General features: G+C 42.6%; 3 protein-coding genes, 1 long non-coding RNA gene and 1 other non-coding gene across 6 annotated transcripts; all 5 read left to right on the top strand.

The window, feature by feature from the left end:
* The first annotated feature begins 1,641 nt into the window (after window positions 1-1,641).
* Window positions 1,642-3,396, top strand: LOC139555079 (tumor suppressor candidate 2-like). The gene is made up of 4 exons (XM_071368552.1): window positions 1,642-1,826; window positions 2,253-2,493; window positions 2,654-2,774; window positions 2,888-3,396. The coding sequence occupies exons 2-4, from the start codon at window positions 2,342-2,344 to the stop codon at window positions 2,951-2,953; spliced, it is 339 nt and encodes a 112-aa protein (XP_071224653.1). The 5' UTR covers window positions 1,642-1,826; window positions 2,253-2,341; the 3' UTR covers window positions 2,954-3,396.
* A 104-nt stretch (window positions 3,397-3,500) lies between these two features.
* Window positions 3,501-4,793, top strand: LOC139555085 (uncharacterized). Its single transcript, XR_011670940.1, has 3 exons — window positions 3,501-3,638; window positions 3,956-4,049; window positions 4,670-4,793. It is a non-coding gene; the product is annotated as an uncharacterized lncRNA (long non-coding RNA).
* Window positions 4,794-5,241: 448 nt separating this feature from the next.
* trnat-ugu (transfer RNA threonine (anticodon UGU)) lies at window positions 5,242-5,317 on the top strand. The gene has a single exon. It is a non-coding gene; the product is annotated as a tRNA-Thr (tRNA).
* A 1,264-nt stretch (window positions 5,318-6,581) lies between these two features.
* Window positions 6,582-10,743, top strand: LOC139555071 (hyaluronidase-2-like). 2 transcript variants are annotated; one of them, XM_071368528.1, is made up of 4 exons: window positions 6,582-6,879; window positions 7,422-8,404; window positions 9,311-9,400; window positions 9,666-10,743. In XM_071368528.1, the coding sequence occupies exons 2-4, from the start codon at window positions 7,466-7,468 to the stop codon at window positions 10,062-10,064; spliced, it is 1,428 nt and encodes a 475-aa protein (XP_071224629.1). In that variant the 5' UTR covers window positions 6,582-6,879; window positions 7,422-7,465; the 3' UTR covers window positions 10,065-10,743. The 2 variants fall into 2 exon arrangements, with proteins under 2 accessions (XP_071224629.1, XP_071224640.1); XM_071368539.1 differs by having other exon boundaries at window positions 6,636-6,884.
* A 1,569-nt stretch (window positions 10,744-12,312) lies between these two features.
* hyal1 (hyaluronidase 1) lies at window positions 12,313-15,550 on the top strand. Its single transcript, XM_071368515.1, has 4 exons — window positions 12,313-12,626; window positions 12,870-13,789; window positions 13,918-14,007; window positions 14,093-15,550. The coding sequence occupies exons 1-4, from the start codon at window positions 12,623-12,625 to the stop codon at window positions 14,411-14,413; spliced, it is 1,335 nt and encodes a 444-aa protein (XP_071224616.1). The 5' UTR covers window positions 12,313-12,622; the 3' UTR covers window positions 14,414-15,550.
* The last annotated feature ends 1,028 nt before the right edge of the window (window positions 15,551-16,578 follow it).

Here is a 16,578-nt window from a genome sequence, read left to right as displayed (position 1 = left end):
GACCGCTACCTCCGCCTTTGAGCAAGGAGGAGCACTGCCAAAGCCCTGCAAAATGACCTCCAGCAGGCCACAAATGTGCATGTGTCTGCTCAAACGGTCAGAAACAGACTCCATGAGGGTGGTATGAGGGCCCGACGTCCACAGGTTGGGGTTGTGCTTACAGCCCAACACCGTGCAGGACGTTTGGCATTTGCCAGAGAACACCAAGATTGGCAAATTCGCCACTGTCCAGGAGTTGGCGGATGCTTTAGTCCAGGTCTGGGAGGAGATCCCTCAGGAGACCATCCGCCACCTCATCAGGAGCATGCCCAGGCGTTGTAGGGCGGTCATACAGGCACGTGGAGGTCACACACACTACTGAGCCTCATTTTGACTTGTTTTAAGGACATTACATCAAAGTTGGATCAGCCTGTAGTGTGGTTTTCCACTTTAATTTTGAGTGTGACTCCAAATCCAGACCTCCATGGGTTGATACATTTGATTTCCATTGATAATTTTTGTGTGATTTTGTTGTCAGCACATTCAACTATGTAAAGAAAAAAGTATTTAATAAGAATAGTTCATTCATTCAGATCTAGGATGTGTTATTTTAGTGTTCCCGTTATTTTTTTGAGCAGTGTATAAACAACATCAATGGAGAAGTCAACATACAAGTGTAAGTAAAAACGAATGCAAATAAGTTTGAAATTGTGCTACTAATGCACATGACGGCACAAACACGTCTCGTTAAAAGTAAATATGTTTTTCTTTGGTTATATTTTGAAAATTGTAGAAAAAAACATTTTCCTTCGTCAGAAGTTCCAGCTAGGCAGGCTAACGTTAGTTAGTTAGCTATCATACAGTAGGCGTATATTAATAATTATATATTTCATATAAGTAGACATGCAATCATAATTGATTAAAAAATAAGCCATTAAAAAATCATTCCTGACACCTTTTAATTTTTTTATTTTATTAACAACAAATCAATACAGGAAGTACATGTGGGAACACAAGTATATATAAATAATATACAATGGACAATAGGGCTACAATATCACATTATACAAGGACCTTAAGGGGCATACATACACTCATTATTCTAACAGTTTTATTGTTAGCAGAGTATTTAATTGTCTTAAAATACAGTTCAGTTTATTTTTGTAAGGTTAGAATATGTGGTTTTTTTGTTTGTAAATTTACATTTGTCAAAATTTGGCCAAAAGAATAATGAAATTAATTACATAAAAATGTTTCAGCTTATTTCTATCGTAGGTAAAGAATCCAAGCAGTACATCTCTACACAATATTGTAAGATCTTCATAAATGTGTTCAATTATAAATCTACTGATGTCTTGCCACAGTTTTCTTACATGAATACAATGCCAAAAAAGATGCAACACCATTCCTGCCACCCTTGCTCTGCAAGTGTATACTCGTCATACGCCATGAAACGTCATCAAACGTGTCCACTTAATTTGAAAGCTGAGGGAATAGGGTGTGTCTTAAGTGTTTGGACTGCAAACTTTGACACAGAGAATGTTACTATTATTTCCTTGTGATGGTGTACAGATTTAGTAAAGGATGCTGTGCAAACATCTATCTACATCCTCTCTGTACTGGCTAGAGGTATATTGTTTATGTCACTCATGCGCAAGCTCAGCTGACCAACTGTGCCGTTCTTTCGTTCGTTTAGACCATACGTCACGTCAGTGTGACTGTTTTGAGATCTGTACTAGCTAGCCAGCCAGCCATTTTAGCTATTTAACAACAACAGTGTATTTGATCAACACTACCCTACTCCAAGGACGAATAGAAGTCACAGCTAAAATAATGAATATGTTACTGTAAGTGCTGTCGCCATAGTACACCGTTAGCTAGAGCTAACGTCAGCTTACCTTGCTAATTGTTAAGTTACTAGGCTAGCGTAGCAAACAGCCAGGGAACTGTTGAGATAGTTATCTAGCTTTGGTTGATGCAGTTTAAAAGCTTAATTCATTTACTATATTAAGATAACTTAGTTTGCTATCAGCTGTAATTTGAACAGTGTTACGTTAGCTAGCCATCTTGCCCAAGCTGGCCAACATCGTTCGCTAACTACTTTAACTAGCTAATGTTAAGTTGACTGAATGCCAACTAGTTAGCAAGCTAACCTAGCTATTTAACTTGCTAGCTAACTATTGGTTGGCCTATGTGGTAACATCAGGCTAGCTAACGCAACAGCTTGTGTGTTTTAACAGCAGTGCCTATGGCATAACTGTTCTTGTTTTCAGATCCAAACCAGGAGACAACTGACTGTCTGAACAGCTCATATACTCGTTGCCTAGGGGGTTTCACAGGGCATAATGTCCCATCACTGAAGATGGGAGGCAGTGGATCCAAGGTGAAAGGTGCTTGGCCATTTGTTGGTTCAGGAGCTGGAGGTGATTCAGGCAGTGAGGGGCAAGAAGACCAGTCTTTGACCCGCCTCAAAGGGACCAGAAAAGCAACCCCATTTATTTTCACAAGGAGGAGGTAATGTCTGCTAAATGCAATATGTAGCCTATATGATATGTGATCCTTAGTGAAATGCTTTCCAATACCTATGTGTGTGTGTGTGTGTGTGTGTGTGTGTGTGTGTGTGTGTGTGTGTGTGTGTGTGTGTGTGTGTGTGTGTGTGTGTGTGTGTTGATAGCTCTCTTTCCTATGATGAGGATGGGGACCTGGCTCATGAGTTCTATGAAGAGACTGTGGTGACAAAAAATGGCCGGAAGAGGTCCAAGCTGAAGAGGATTCAGAAGAACCTCATACCTCAGGTACGCTGATTGGATGAACACTTGAGAGTCCCAGACTGTATTTTGGAAAGTTTTCCAGTTACCCATTGTTCTTGTTTATAATTACTATTGTGGGTATTGTTTTCTGTTTGCAGGGAATTGTGAAGCTGAACCACCCCCGGATCCATGTAGATTTTCCTGTCATCCTCTGTGAGGTGTGAATCACATTGGGCTGGTCTAATGTGGAAAAGATACCTGTCAGTCAAAGGCTGCCCCACACTACAACTGCTCCATCTTGAACGCTGGTGTTCCTCTGAGAAGATGGATGAGATGTCTGACTACAGCTGTGGACAGACCACCGAAGCTATGTTGCGGAGAGAAAGGGGAGGTGGATAGATGTTTTGGTGAAAGATAGAGGATAGAGTAAAAGTACTGCCTTTTGTGACATGTAGAGAAGTATGTGTGTGTGGGAGAGAAAGATAGCTCAAGATAAGGGAAGGTTTATGAATTCCCACAGTACATGTTGACCATTTTCAATATTATCATATCTATGTCTGCCCCTGTGATTGGAGCCAAGACCTGCACTAGTGAACTTTTAATGTAAATTTAAAATAAAATCTGTCTGAGTTGGAAATACTTGAATAAATGGTTTACCAGGCTAAAAGACTGAGGCAACCCATGTTTTTATCAAGTCCACATATGGTTCACATTCTGAGTTTTGTTCCATAACAATGTGGTCACAATATCGATGGTTTTATATTCTGTGATTTAAAGACTGATTGTCTCAATTTACTAGTCCTTCTCTTTCTAGTTATCAGAATCCTGGGAAGCTGTCGTTGGTGAATTTTTTATTTCTCTCTCTGCTGTATTTCAGTTTAGGCACCAGGTGGCAGTACTCTTGTACAGGTGAGTCTCATCATAGGTTTGATTCTGTAACATTTTTGGGTAAGTCATCTTTTATGCCAATTGACTTTGGATAATTTAAGATGATTATGACATATGTCTAGTTGTTTATGATAAGGTCAAGTACTTTATAGACATATTGAAGGTTTGGGGGAAAATATTCTAATGATAATCAATTTGTACAGTATCTAATGGTTCATGATCATGATATATTGTCAGTTTCAGTGTTGTTTGCTCTCTTGTAGCATACGGCTTGCTATGGGCATAACGGCCATCTCTGGCCCCTGTAATTGTATGGAATGTGGTTGGGTGTGTTTCAGGGCCAGGGGTCAGACTCTGATGTAATTCCTCCTTCATTCCTTCCTTTGATGTTCTGCAGAGCAACTTCCTCTGAGATGGGTTACTCTTGAATGGGTGAGGCTTAGTTATGATCAGAAATTCCTAAAGCGTGTTTTAGCCATACTGATGGATTTAGCAAGATGAGTAATACATCCAAATAGCATACTGTAAGCAATTTACATGGCTTGATGGAAAAAGGTGTGTGAGGGTGTAAATATGTACATTTCAGTTACATAATGACATTTTATTTAATCAGAAAGTCCCATGGAGTTCAGAAGACCACTTTCCCAAGGGAGACCTCAACCTGGCATACTTTCAAATGCCGTAGGCAGTTTATGTAAAGTATGTGAATTCATGGGTTGTTGGTGTAAAAATTGATTTTCATACATCTGAGATAAAAAATAATTTTATAAAGCAATTTCTCACATGATCTACAAAGTTTCAAATGTAACCTGTGTGAGTTCCAGGCTATTATACAGTCCAATGGTCCCTCTGATTTTTAAAGTGCTTGTGTATGATGAAGGTGACAGTGTGTTTCCAGTTCCCCACATTGTTATCACTTCCTGGAGGTGCCTGAAGGCTGATGATGTAATGTCCAGGAGTCAAGGGTCAAAGGGAAGCGCGCAGGATGGAGGGAAACTGCCCATCCCTTCTCTTCCCTCACTCTCTCTTTGTCTCATTCACACGCATACTAGCAGGTGAGTCAGCAGAGCTTGGAGAACAAACAGCGGAACAGCATCAACTGAGTGACCCTCACAGGATGAGGCTTCACCTCACTTCCAGGGGGTTTTGTCTATCATGTGCTCTCAGATCCTCCACGTCACATGCACCCTTTAGGCATATGTTTTGTTGGACTTTGCTTCTAACTATTCATTTAAAAGCTTTCAACCCCAGCCTGCTCTAAATCTTTCCATGATCTTGGCAACATGTCAGCATGTGGTACTTGGTTGGTTCATTTGAGCCACTGCCAATGGCCATCGCATCTGCCTCAAGCGGAACATCTGCATGCCAGATGTCTGTGTCCAGACAGAGTTTAAATGCTACTAGTCCTAGAGATATACCATGCTTGCTTACATTAACTATAGGTTATTCTGTAACACTTTATATTATGGTGTAGCCTACTTACAATTATTTATTAAGGGGTTTATACTGTCAATTATAAGTGTATAGATAGTTTATGAATATGTAATGAACATGTATAACACATTGGTTGCAATTGTATGCTTGTCATTTAACTGTTTGGCAAAAACTGTTTATGAACTCAAATGGTCCTGTGTGGCTCAGTTGGTAGAGTGTGGCTTTTGTAATGCCAGGGTTGTGGGTTCGATTCCCACGGGGGACCAGTACAAAAATGAATGCACTCACTACTGTAAGTCGCTCTGGATAAGAGAGTCTGTTAAATGACAAAAATGTATTAAACTGAGAACTCAAACTATAGGCATGGCATTCTCAGTATGTTGGGAGGGTCTATGCCAGGCTTCCTCAATAGGCGGGCCGCAGGTGATTTTTGTTGTTGGATATAAAATACTGTAAAATCACGAGGAAATCAGCTCAAAGTGGTTTTAATTTAGGACATCTGTTACCAAGTATTCCCACGCATAAAAAGAGAGGCATATGTGATCGTATCCCAATGTAAACAAGGTTTGAAGTTATTCTGTTTTGTCAAATAATCTGTTTGGGATTCTTGTGGTTCATTTGCAGTACAAGTTATTTATAACTATGTTCAATCCCCCCGACAATCCTTTCAAGGGAAAACCGGCCCATGGCTGAATGTAATTGGGACCCCTGTTCTATGCTGTCAACAGCTATTAAATCTAGATAATGCAACAATATACACTATATATACAAAATGATGTGGACATCCAGTGCCAACTGTAAAGTTTGGTGGAGGAGGAATAATGGTCTGGGTGTGTTTTTCATGGTTCAGGCTCTTTAAGTTCCAGTGAAGGAAAATCTTAATGCTACAGCATAAAATGACATTCTAGACGATTCTGTGCTTCCAACTTTGTGGCAACTGTTTGAGGAAGGCCCTTTCCTGTTTCAGCATGACGATGCCCCGTGCACATAAAACAAACGAAGTCCATACAGAAATGGTTTGTCAAGATCGGTGTGGAACAACTTGACTGGCCTGCACAGAGCCCTGACATCAACCCCATCAAACACCTTTGGGATGAACTGTAACGCAGACTGCGAGCCAGACCTCTCTAATGCTCTTGTGGCTGAATGGAAGCAAGTCCCCGCAGCATTGTTCCAACATCTAGTGGAAAACCTTCCCAGAAGAGTGGAGGCTGTTATAGAAGCAAAGGGGGGACCAACTCCATATTAATGCACATGATTTTGGAATGAGATGTTCGACAAGCAGGTGTCCACATACTTTTGGTTATGTATTGCATCTGTTTTCAATGACCAAATTGGAAACGTTTTGGACTGACTCATTCTGAAGTGTTCAACTGACAAATTAAAGGAACTATTTTCAATTAAAAACTGGAAAGAAATATAAATATAAGATATTAAACCTAGGTTAGCCCAATTATTTTGGGGTCATACAATATATTAAGAACCACTTGACACGCCTGCAATAATTGTACGGTTTAGTTCGCCACTCCCCCCTTTTCATGCTGAATGGAACATCCTGAAGTGGTCCAGTCTCCGGCTCGTCTAGGGTAGGCGTTTCGTGCAACTGAACTGACAACAGAAGAAGTTTTAAGGTACACTCACTGTCGGTTCAAGTTGTACAGTAATAATTCACGCCAGTGACATAAATGAAGTTCCAGTGCTTTTACCTATTATTGCAGGGATCACTTAAAGTTTGTTTCATTCACTTTTCTCCAACTTATCTTGAGGAAAAACAAACGTGGCTTGGAGTATAGCAGGACTCCAACATTTGGGAATGCTTCCTCGTTCGGTAAAGTATGTTTTTCTATTTTCTTTTCCACTAATTAAAACTTCCTCATGGGTAAAGGTGGGTGTTGTACACCCACAGCAAAAATGTAAGTGTGTGTTTCCCGAGACCAGCGTCTACTGCTTTTTCAAGTCCACTGCTGCTAAATACTGTTTCCCACCAAACGGATTACTTTCAGCAACCTATAACTTTCACTAAATATTAAATTCATCATCTTCATGAAAAGTGGTATTGTTTCTAGGCTTGTCATTTACAGTAGGCTGCTTGATCTTAATGCATTATTCATAGAGGCTTTCACGCTGAATACAATGAATTAAACCAGCTGAACTGTTCACGCCATATTATCCTCTCTATTCATAAACCTAGTGTATGTCTTGAACCTGTGGATAAAGTGAGCCCTCTATTTCAACTTTTATGGTCATGGAGGTACCCAAGTAATTACAGTTGGTAGCAAATATGAATCTATTGATTAGAAATCCAAATATAATTTGTGATGTTCACTTCAATTTACATTTAAAATAAGCTAATGTAATTTATCTTTACAGGACAGGAGAGCAGAGTGAAAAGATATTCATTCCCCACAAAAGTCATGTTGTACTGGACTGTACTGCCTGATTGGAAAGTATTGTTTTTGGTGACTCTTCTATGGGACTGCTGCTTCTGTGCTGAGGAACTGAAGCCCACAAGATGGCCACTGTATCCCCAAAAGCCTCTGGTCCTGGCCTGGAATGCCCCGACGGAGGACTGCGGCCCGCGGCACAGTATCCATTTTCAGCTGGAGCAGTTCCAGATTGTGGCGTCGCCCAACGAGGGCTTTGTCCGCCAGAACCTCACCATATTTTACAAGGACCGCTTAGGGTTGTACCCCTACTATGATGAGCCTGATGGTACAGCCATGAACGGTGGGCTCCCGCAGGTTGCCAGTCTCACTCAGCATCTGGAGAAGATGCCGGAGGGCATTCAGTATTACATACGTGAACCAGGGGCTAAGGGACTGGCAGTTATTGACTGGGAGGAATGGAGACCACTGTGGATCCGCAACTGGGACTTCAAGGATGTGTACCGCAGACGGTCACGCCAGCTGGTGGCCGAGAAGAACCTAGCTTGGCCCGCAGAGCGTGTGGCTAAGGTGGCCCAGCAGGAGTTTGAGATGTCGACCCGGAAGTTCATGCTGGAGACCCTGAGGCTGGCCAAGAGCCTGCGGCCCAACCAGCTGTGGGGGTTCTACCTGTTCCCAGACTGCTACAACCACGACTACAGGAACACTCTGGAGAACTACACAGGCCGCTGTCCTGACGTGGAGGTGGCCCGGAATGAAATGCTCAAATGGCTGTGGACTGAGAGTACAGCCCTCTTCCCTTCCGTCTACATGAGCACAGTGCTACGCTCTTCGCCCTCTGGGCGCCAGTTTGTCCGGAACCGTGTGAAGGAGGGGATGCGTCTGGCATCAGGAGGAGACGGGCTGGCACGTCCTGTCTTTGTGTATGCCCGGCCCACCTACGCCAACGTATTGGACCTGCTGACAGAGGTGAGGGGCCGTTTCACTGACAGTCACATAGTACTAACCAGGAGCACTTATCCTACCTAGACCTTTGTATGTTTATTGGATTGAGACAGATGGAGGTGAAAGGTATGAGAGAGAGGTTGCTGAAAGAGCACTGGAACAGATTCAGATCCACGCTGGCTGCAGAACATCATACATGTCCTCCAGAGGCAGTGGCTTAGACAGATAGGCCACCCCAGGCCACCTACCTAGACCTTTTGATCAGACTGTTTACCATTGGACAGGAAATCCATCCTGCATATCATATTCCAGCTCAATTCAGTGAGAAAGGAGTTGGAAGAATAATTTCTGTTAACCAATATCTACAGCCTATAAATCTACCCTAATAGAATCTTCATCGGGACTTGAATGATGATTCCGATTCAGTTAATGTTTTGAGGATTCAATGAGTTTTAGTTTGAAACCTTACTTTTTTTTCCTGAATACTCCCTCTTTAAAATCTATTTCATCAATGGGTGTGATTTCTGCTCTTTTGTGTGGTGTGTCTGTGTGCTGGTTTGATTGACCCTGATTCACAGACAGATTTCTCTGTCCTTATCTGTGGCTGCAACCCTTTCCTGCGCTATCAGCAGACACTCCAATACTACCACTCTTTTGTATGTGTGCGAGCAGGATGGGTGTTGGACACGTTACTCGCTAACACTCCATAGTGCATTTCCTTAGGGGGCATGAGCAGATAAGAGGTGGTCATACACAAAGTCTATAGGGTCCAGTGGCCTCTCGCCCCCTCTCACGCTCAACAATACTAAGTGCATGTGGTTAATTGTGGTTCAATTTCCACTGGCTGATTTGGGCTGACTGCACGGTGTGCTTTTGTGATAAATCTGTACTCCTATAGTCAAGATTTGTAATGATTTCATCTCTCTGCAGACGGACCTGGTCTCCACCATCGGGGAGAGTGTGGCTCTTGGGGCCGCAGGCATCATCCTCTGGGGAGACCATGCTTATGCAGGCAGCAAGGCAAGTGTCCACACAATGACATCGCTATGAATCACTGAATGACCAAATCACAGGACCTCACTGCTTGTCACAATATCATAGTCAATCATGTCACACACTTGATGATCAGCTGATTATGAGTTTTGTTTTTGTAGCAGCCCCTCTTCCTATCCCTTTTGTTATTATGATGTGAAATGGTTGTAGTGGACTGGAAGCTTCATTTAAATTGGGGAGACGCAGGAACAACATCAATCTTTCAACTCTGTGTGTGTCTTTCTCTCTCCAGATCAGTTGCTTCAGTCTGAATGAGTACCTACAGGGTCCGCTGGGCCGGTACCTGCTCAATGTCTCCACGGCAGCAGAGCTGTGCAGCCAGAGGCTGTGCGGTTCCCAAGGACGCTGCCTGCGCAGACACCCTGACACTGACGCCTACCTGCACCTCAGCCCCCTCACCCACAGCATAGTCAGCCTGGAAAATGGCAAATTCAAGGTTCAAACTCTAGGTCAGCTTGGGGAAGAGGAGATAATGGGCTTTCAGAGAGAGTTTCAGTGCCAGTGCTATAGTGGCTACCAGGGAGAGGGTTGTGGCCAGAGAGACCCCCTACAACAAAGAGGTATCGCACCTTTAGTCATGGGGACATGGGTTCACTGTCTGCTCCTGCTACTCCTCACACTCCTGCTCTGACTGATTGCATACATACATAGTTCATACAGCTACATTTAAAATGATTTAATGTGTATTGGTATACACATGACATTATCTACACACTTCCACTGGGACAAATACAAATGTATTCACTGTGGCCCAGGTTGCTGTAAGGTTGGTGAATCTATGATTAGATGGTGGAACACTGTGGAACACGTACGTAGAGTTATGGTTGTTTGTGTGTTTTGATTTTCTTGATACATTGGAGGGCTCGCTGGAAATAACTTTGTTTACATTGCTCTCTCGCTCTCTGTTTCCCCCCCAACAATATATATCTCTCTCATGCCTCTTCTTCCCACAACCCCCTTTCCTTTCTACAACCCCTCCCCTTTTAAGTTGTAATTTTCTCATGATCCCAGTTTGTTTTTGTGTGGTAGTTTTCAGCTTATGATGTATGTACAGGTTTGTGTTATGTGTGTGTGCCAAAATGGGACAGATGCACTTGATTTTTTAAATAGCACAAAATAGTACTTAGTGCCTGACCTTTTACATTTTTATCTTTAGGTAAAAGTTCATATTTATATGAATGTATTTTATGACACATTTTATGACAAAAACAAGACTACTATTTTCTCTCCAGAATTGTGCATCTATTTTACTGTGTACTGTGTTTCAATCTCTCAAAATAAATCAAAGCTGTAACAACATCCAATACAAATCTTGCAGATGCATCACTCTTGCTGGTCACTGGTCTATCTGCTTTGTTTCTGGTGGATCCAAAAATCACAATGTACACATATGGGCTATAGGCCTAGACCCTTCAAACTCAACTCTGGACCTCGATGCCAGTTCCACTGCATTTTTTTCATTGTTACTCTCTAATCAGGGACTGATTTAGACCTGGGACACCAGGTGTGTGCAATTAATTATCATGCAGAACAGAAAACCAGCAGGCTCCGGACCTTGTAGAGTAAGAGTTGGATATCCCTGGCCTAGACCTTAAATACAGGCTACTTTTGAGATTGGATTTGTCTGGCACAACATGTTATTTAAAGCACAACCCCTTCCCCCCTATAATTGTTTGGTGCTGCCAGCCAAATGCTCTTTTCAGCAATACATGTTTCCAGGAAGCTGACACATGACCTAACATTATGGAAAGACACTGCATGTTCATAGAATTCTGAGGGCAATTCTCCACAGATCTATATATCTTTTAAAAAACAGTTTTGGGGTTTTTACATCCAAATTGGTGGGTAATAGGCTACCTTCCCGATTTTGGGGTCAAATAAAACTTTGTCTGAAGCATTGCCTTACTGTAGCCTAGGCCACAACACCATATTTGATTTAACAGCCCTCCTCTACCATAATTATAGGTTTCCTCGAGCCAAAATTATTTTGGTTCCTTTGAAGTCTTTAGCAAGAGATCATAAAGTTTTATAGGCCTGTGTATTTAGACACATTGCAGATAGCCAGGCCTGTTAAAATGTTAATGCACAGAGCCTGTTTATTTTAATTATCTAATGAATTAATTAATTATCCCGAGTGGTGCAGCGGTCTAAGGTACTGGTTTCGAATCCGGCTGTGATTTGGAGTCACATAGGGCGGTGCACAATTGGCCCAGTGTTGTCCGGGTTTGGCCAGGGTAGGCCATCATTGTAAATAAGAATTTGTTCTTAACTGACTTGCCTAGTTAAATAAAGGTTAAATAAAAATACAAAATTATTAAAGACAGTGCATTCTGTAGGTCCATTCTGAGAGCAATACTTTCTAATCATTTATATAATCCACTATTTTCACGAGATGAATGGGCTATAGTGGTTCCCAACCTGTCCTGTTCCGGGGACCACCAAATCATTGTAAAAAGCTCTTGAGGACCACCATTGGTGGAGTCGCAGAAATTTCTAAACATAAAATATTTTGGCGGTCAAATGTTGTCAATTTTAGCAGTAAATGTAGCACATAAAGGCCTATAATAATTATAATTGTTTATAATAATAATTATAAACCATTTGCATCGTCAAAAGTAATGTAAAATTGCTTATAATAACATTAATACTCCCAACTGTTATTATTTCTGGAAGAAAAAATATATTTAAAAAATGAATAAAGAATTTCGCAAACCACCTGCAGCACCCGCGCGGACCACATGTTGAAAACCACTGGGCTACAGTAAACTAAGCATACATTGGCTTGATATTTCAAACTCGCAGTTCGATTCACAAAGGTGATTCAGAGCGAAATACATTTGTTCATGTATCTTTAACGAATGTCGACTGTATGAGAAAACGTTCTGCCTCGTCCTCTTTTGATTGGTGCTTGGAAAATCTCCTCTGGTTTTTCAAGATGCACTGCATTTAGTTCGCGTGGCGCAAATGGTGATCTGAATTTGCACTTTGTGCAATAAAAAGAACAATGTCCGAACCCCAGGCATAGTGGACGATCTAATCCAGCGCACCTACTTTTTTCTCCAGACCGTTTTCCTTCCTCTTTCTTACTTGAAAAGAGAAGTTGGCTATCAGCAGATCATGCGATAGCAATCACTTTTCTCTATAGTCAGTTGACTTGTAAACCAACTATTTTCCCACGAAACCGATGATATGGGTAAGTAGACTAATAAGGAGCTGTTATTGTGTGATTTTGATTTAGCTAAGTAATGTTTATGCAGTGCAAATTTTCATTAGATTCCCTTAGCACACTCAAAGTCATGTGACTTACTTACTTCCTCACAATAAAAAAGTAGACTGGAGAACTTGAATCAGTATGTACTGACATTGTCACTCATGGACACTGCTTTTATTTCAATTTGGCAAAATATGGTATAAAAGTTGTGTTTTATCTCTGCAGGTATAAAGTGCATTTCCCCTGGGGCGCTGATTCTTTGTGTGAATGTGGCCAGTATTGTTCTTAGCAGTGAGCATGAAGCAGGAGCACTCCCCACACTGTCCCAGCTGCCCTTCCTCACTGTGTGGAATGCCCCTACAGCCCAGTGTAAGAGCCGCTATGGGGTGGATCTGGACCTGGGAGTGTTCAACATAGTGAGCAATCAGAATCAGAGCTTCATGGGTGACAACATCACCATCTTCTACAATACTAAACTGGGTCTGTACCCAAGATACAACCAAGGAGAGGCAGTTAACGGCGGGGTGCCACAGAATGCCAGCCTGCTGGAGCACCTGAGGGCTACCTCTGAGAACCTCCGGAACTACATGCCTGACAGAGACTTCCAAGGGCTGGCTGTGGTGGACTGGGAGAGCTGGAGGCCACTGTGGGAGCGCAACTGGGAAGGCATGAAGGTTTATTGGGAGGGGTCCAGGGCCCTAGTGAGGGCCAAGCACCCAGACTGGAGCCCTGCTCAGGTGGAGGTGGTGGCCCGCAAGGAGTTTGAGGATGCAGCACGGGCGTTCATGGAGGGCACCCTAAGGTTGGGGGAGCAGGAGAGGCCCAAGGGGATGTGGGGCTTTTATGGCTTCCCCTCCTGCTATAACTACTACAAAAACACAACATATAACTACACAGGGGAGTGTCCTCAGATAGAGTTGAAGAGGAATGATGATCTGTTCTGGCTGTGGAACGTCTCCTCTGCCCTCTACCCAGATATCTACCTGGATCTTGGGATGCGTGGTCTTGGCAACGACATCATCCTCTACACACACCACCGTGTCATGGAAGCCATGAGGGTGGGCGCGCAGGTGACCCCCATGGCCCCCCCTGTGTTTCCGTACGCCCGCATTGTCTACACTTACTCTCTGGAGTTCCTCTCTCAGGCAGGTGCCCCCCTGGTTCAGTATGCTGTGCTGTACTACCAATCCCTATTGTCTATCAGTGCAATAGTATGAGTCTAAGACTGTTATGGTACGTGATACATACTGACCCCTGATTGCTACTTTGTTAGGAGGTCCTGGTCCACACAATTGGAGAGAGTGCTGCTTTAGGATCTGCAGGGATCGTACTGTGGGGAGACAATGCCTACTCCAAATCTAAGGTACATTACAACTTAGAATTTGGTCCATTCCCTGCATATGCAAACATACACAAAGAATGATTATTTGTGATTTCCTGTTTTCCAGGCAAATTGTGAGGCAATCAAAGACTACCTGGATGAAACCCTGGGCCGTTACTTGGTGAATGTGACCACAGCAGCTACTCTGTGTAGCAGGATGGTGTGCTCCTCTCGGGGCCGATGCCAGAGGAGAGACAAAGGCTCCCGTGCCTACCTCCACCTGGACCCCAGCGCCTGGACTGTGGTGCCTGAGAAGAGGCCAGAGGGGGGGCAACGCTACAGGGTGCTGGGCCAACTGAAGCCACGTGAGGCTGTGTACATACAGACCCACTTCCAGTGCCAATGCTATCCTGGCTGGGGAGGTAAACGCTGCTCCAAGCCCCTGTAGTTCTGATCGAGACAATCCCCTTGTGTTTAAAGGAGCATCGGTTACATTACGCTACATTACATTACGTTAGCCCACTCTGGTTACTGTACTCACTCTTATGCGACACATTATACCCAGTCCTGAGCCAATAAGGTATAGCAGTATAACAATTATAACCAGCGTTGTTGCATTCGTGACCCTCATTCAGACTCCCCCTGCTCAACACCAATCTGCCTCTGACCACTCCAGATAGGTGGGTTACATGTTACCAGTTCGATGAGTTTACTAGTGAGGGATGAAGTGATATGATATTATGAACAGTTTATTTGTAGATCATTGAGAAAGCCAGGAATAAACCATAGTTGACATTGACATTTAAGCACATGTCTGTTTAGAAAATAGTTTCCAGACATTTTACAAAAGTAGAAATGTAATCTCGTTAAATTACAGTTTATGACCTGGGATTATTGCTATTGGTTTCAAACACGTCACAGAAAATCAGTGGTTAAGCTTGAATCCGTTGTTGAAACAATAACAAAGGGGTCATTCCGCCTCTGTTTCGGTAAAAAGCTGAGGGATGGGCCTTCTAGAAGTGTAACCACTCTCAAATTTATAGACAGAGCTATGGATGCAAGGACTGACCATCCATAAAATCAAAATGATAGTTTTAACCATGTTTTGATGCTATACAGTGTTTACATTGTTTACCAACATTAGAGTAAGACAAGATTATATTTTGGGTTCTGATGGGGTATGCGAGTTGAGCTAAGCTCATGATGCATTTACAAGTTATATTATTCAATAATCAATGGGTATATATCATTCATAAGTCCAAAAATGGATGTAGCAACTAAGGATTCTAGCTTTAAAATAATGCTTCATTTCGGGACTAAGTTTTTAAAGCTATTAGAGCTAAGGAGATCCACACCAACTGGAGTGGTGCTTGACAGTTTCAGCTGTTAGCTAATGGCAAAGTGATTCTTGAGCACCACAAATGTACTCAGCAATTTACCAGAACCCTGTGGGCGTATACGTGACTCATTAGAAATGTGATGCAATGTACTCATGATTGATACTGTATGGGTGAATATATTGTCTACCAGATACTTCAACTGAAATGCTTTTGAATTTTACATTCAATAAATGATTTCACTGGCATATCTGTACTAAAATCACAATAGGAAGTGGGCTTAAACCATTTCAGCACAGCTGCATGTGATATCCCAACCTCACACCACAGTGGACCTATTATGGATGCCTTGTACCCACACTCTCATTTAGAAAGAACATTGTTATTTGTATACTCGTGTGTGAGCTGTTAGCAGAGGAGTAGCATGCTGAGCTCTGACAGGATTCTCTGGGTTTCCTACTGCAGGTCTGTGACCACCAGGTGGTGGTATGTAATAATTAAACTGAAACAAGAGCTTACCCAAGGCTTTATATGTAGCTACTACTGGTCACCACAGCTCAGAGTGGATTAAGTGGCTCTTTGCAAAAGATAATTGGCCCACAAAAATGTATGGATAATTTCATGCCTCAGTTTCGAAGAGCTCTAAATATGAGTGCTTATCCACTGTATTGAACTAACAGACACTGACAGACACAGTCTCAGTGTCTTCTTAGGAACATGTGGCGACCCTGATGCCCTTGATTGATTTTCACGCAGCATGTAAGACCCTGTCTCTTCTGATAGCTGCTGTTTCAATATGGTGTGGTTGGCTGTAATTTGGCTTTCTCCCTGGAGGATGGGCTTGCTCTTTCCCACTTCCCTCTTTATCACAGCAGACTGGATTGGGGGGAAATGAGAAAGATATCCAAAGGCTGCTGTTTCCACGCACTATTATTCCCATATATGGAAACTAGGAATATATAGGAACCTTTTAGAATCATCAAAACTGTGGTTTTGGCCTGCACTGACTTTAATTACACATTACATTGTGTAATTACGCAATGATAAGGAAAAAGATGAGAACAACGTAATGTTACAACAGTCATAATAACAATTTGAATGCAACTTGTAGCTGTTATATTTTCTCCTTATCCCATACTCCAATACTGAATAGAGCTGACCTGTAGCCTTCAGGTAGATCAGCTATAATGAGAGGCCACTGTGAGCGTTATCTGGCTCCTGCTAGAAACACAACTCTCCAAACAATTGGCCCTCTCTCCCACTAACTAACCCCCGT

The sequence above is a fragment of the Salvelinus alpinus genome, chromosome 2, assembly GCF_045679555.1.
Source record: "Salvelinus alpinus chromosome 2, SLU_Salpinus.1, whole genome shotgun sequence".
Classification (NCBI taxonomy): Eukaryota; Metazoa; Chordata; class Actinopteri; order Salmoniformes; family Salmonidae; genus Salvelinus; species Salvelinus alpinus.
The sequence above is the reverse complement of the archived record's forward strand: the minus strand, read 5'-3'. Positions and strand labels throughout refer to the sequence as shown.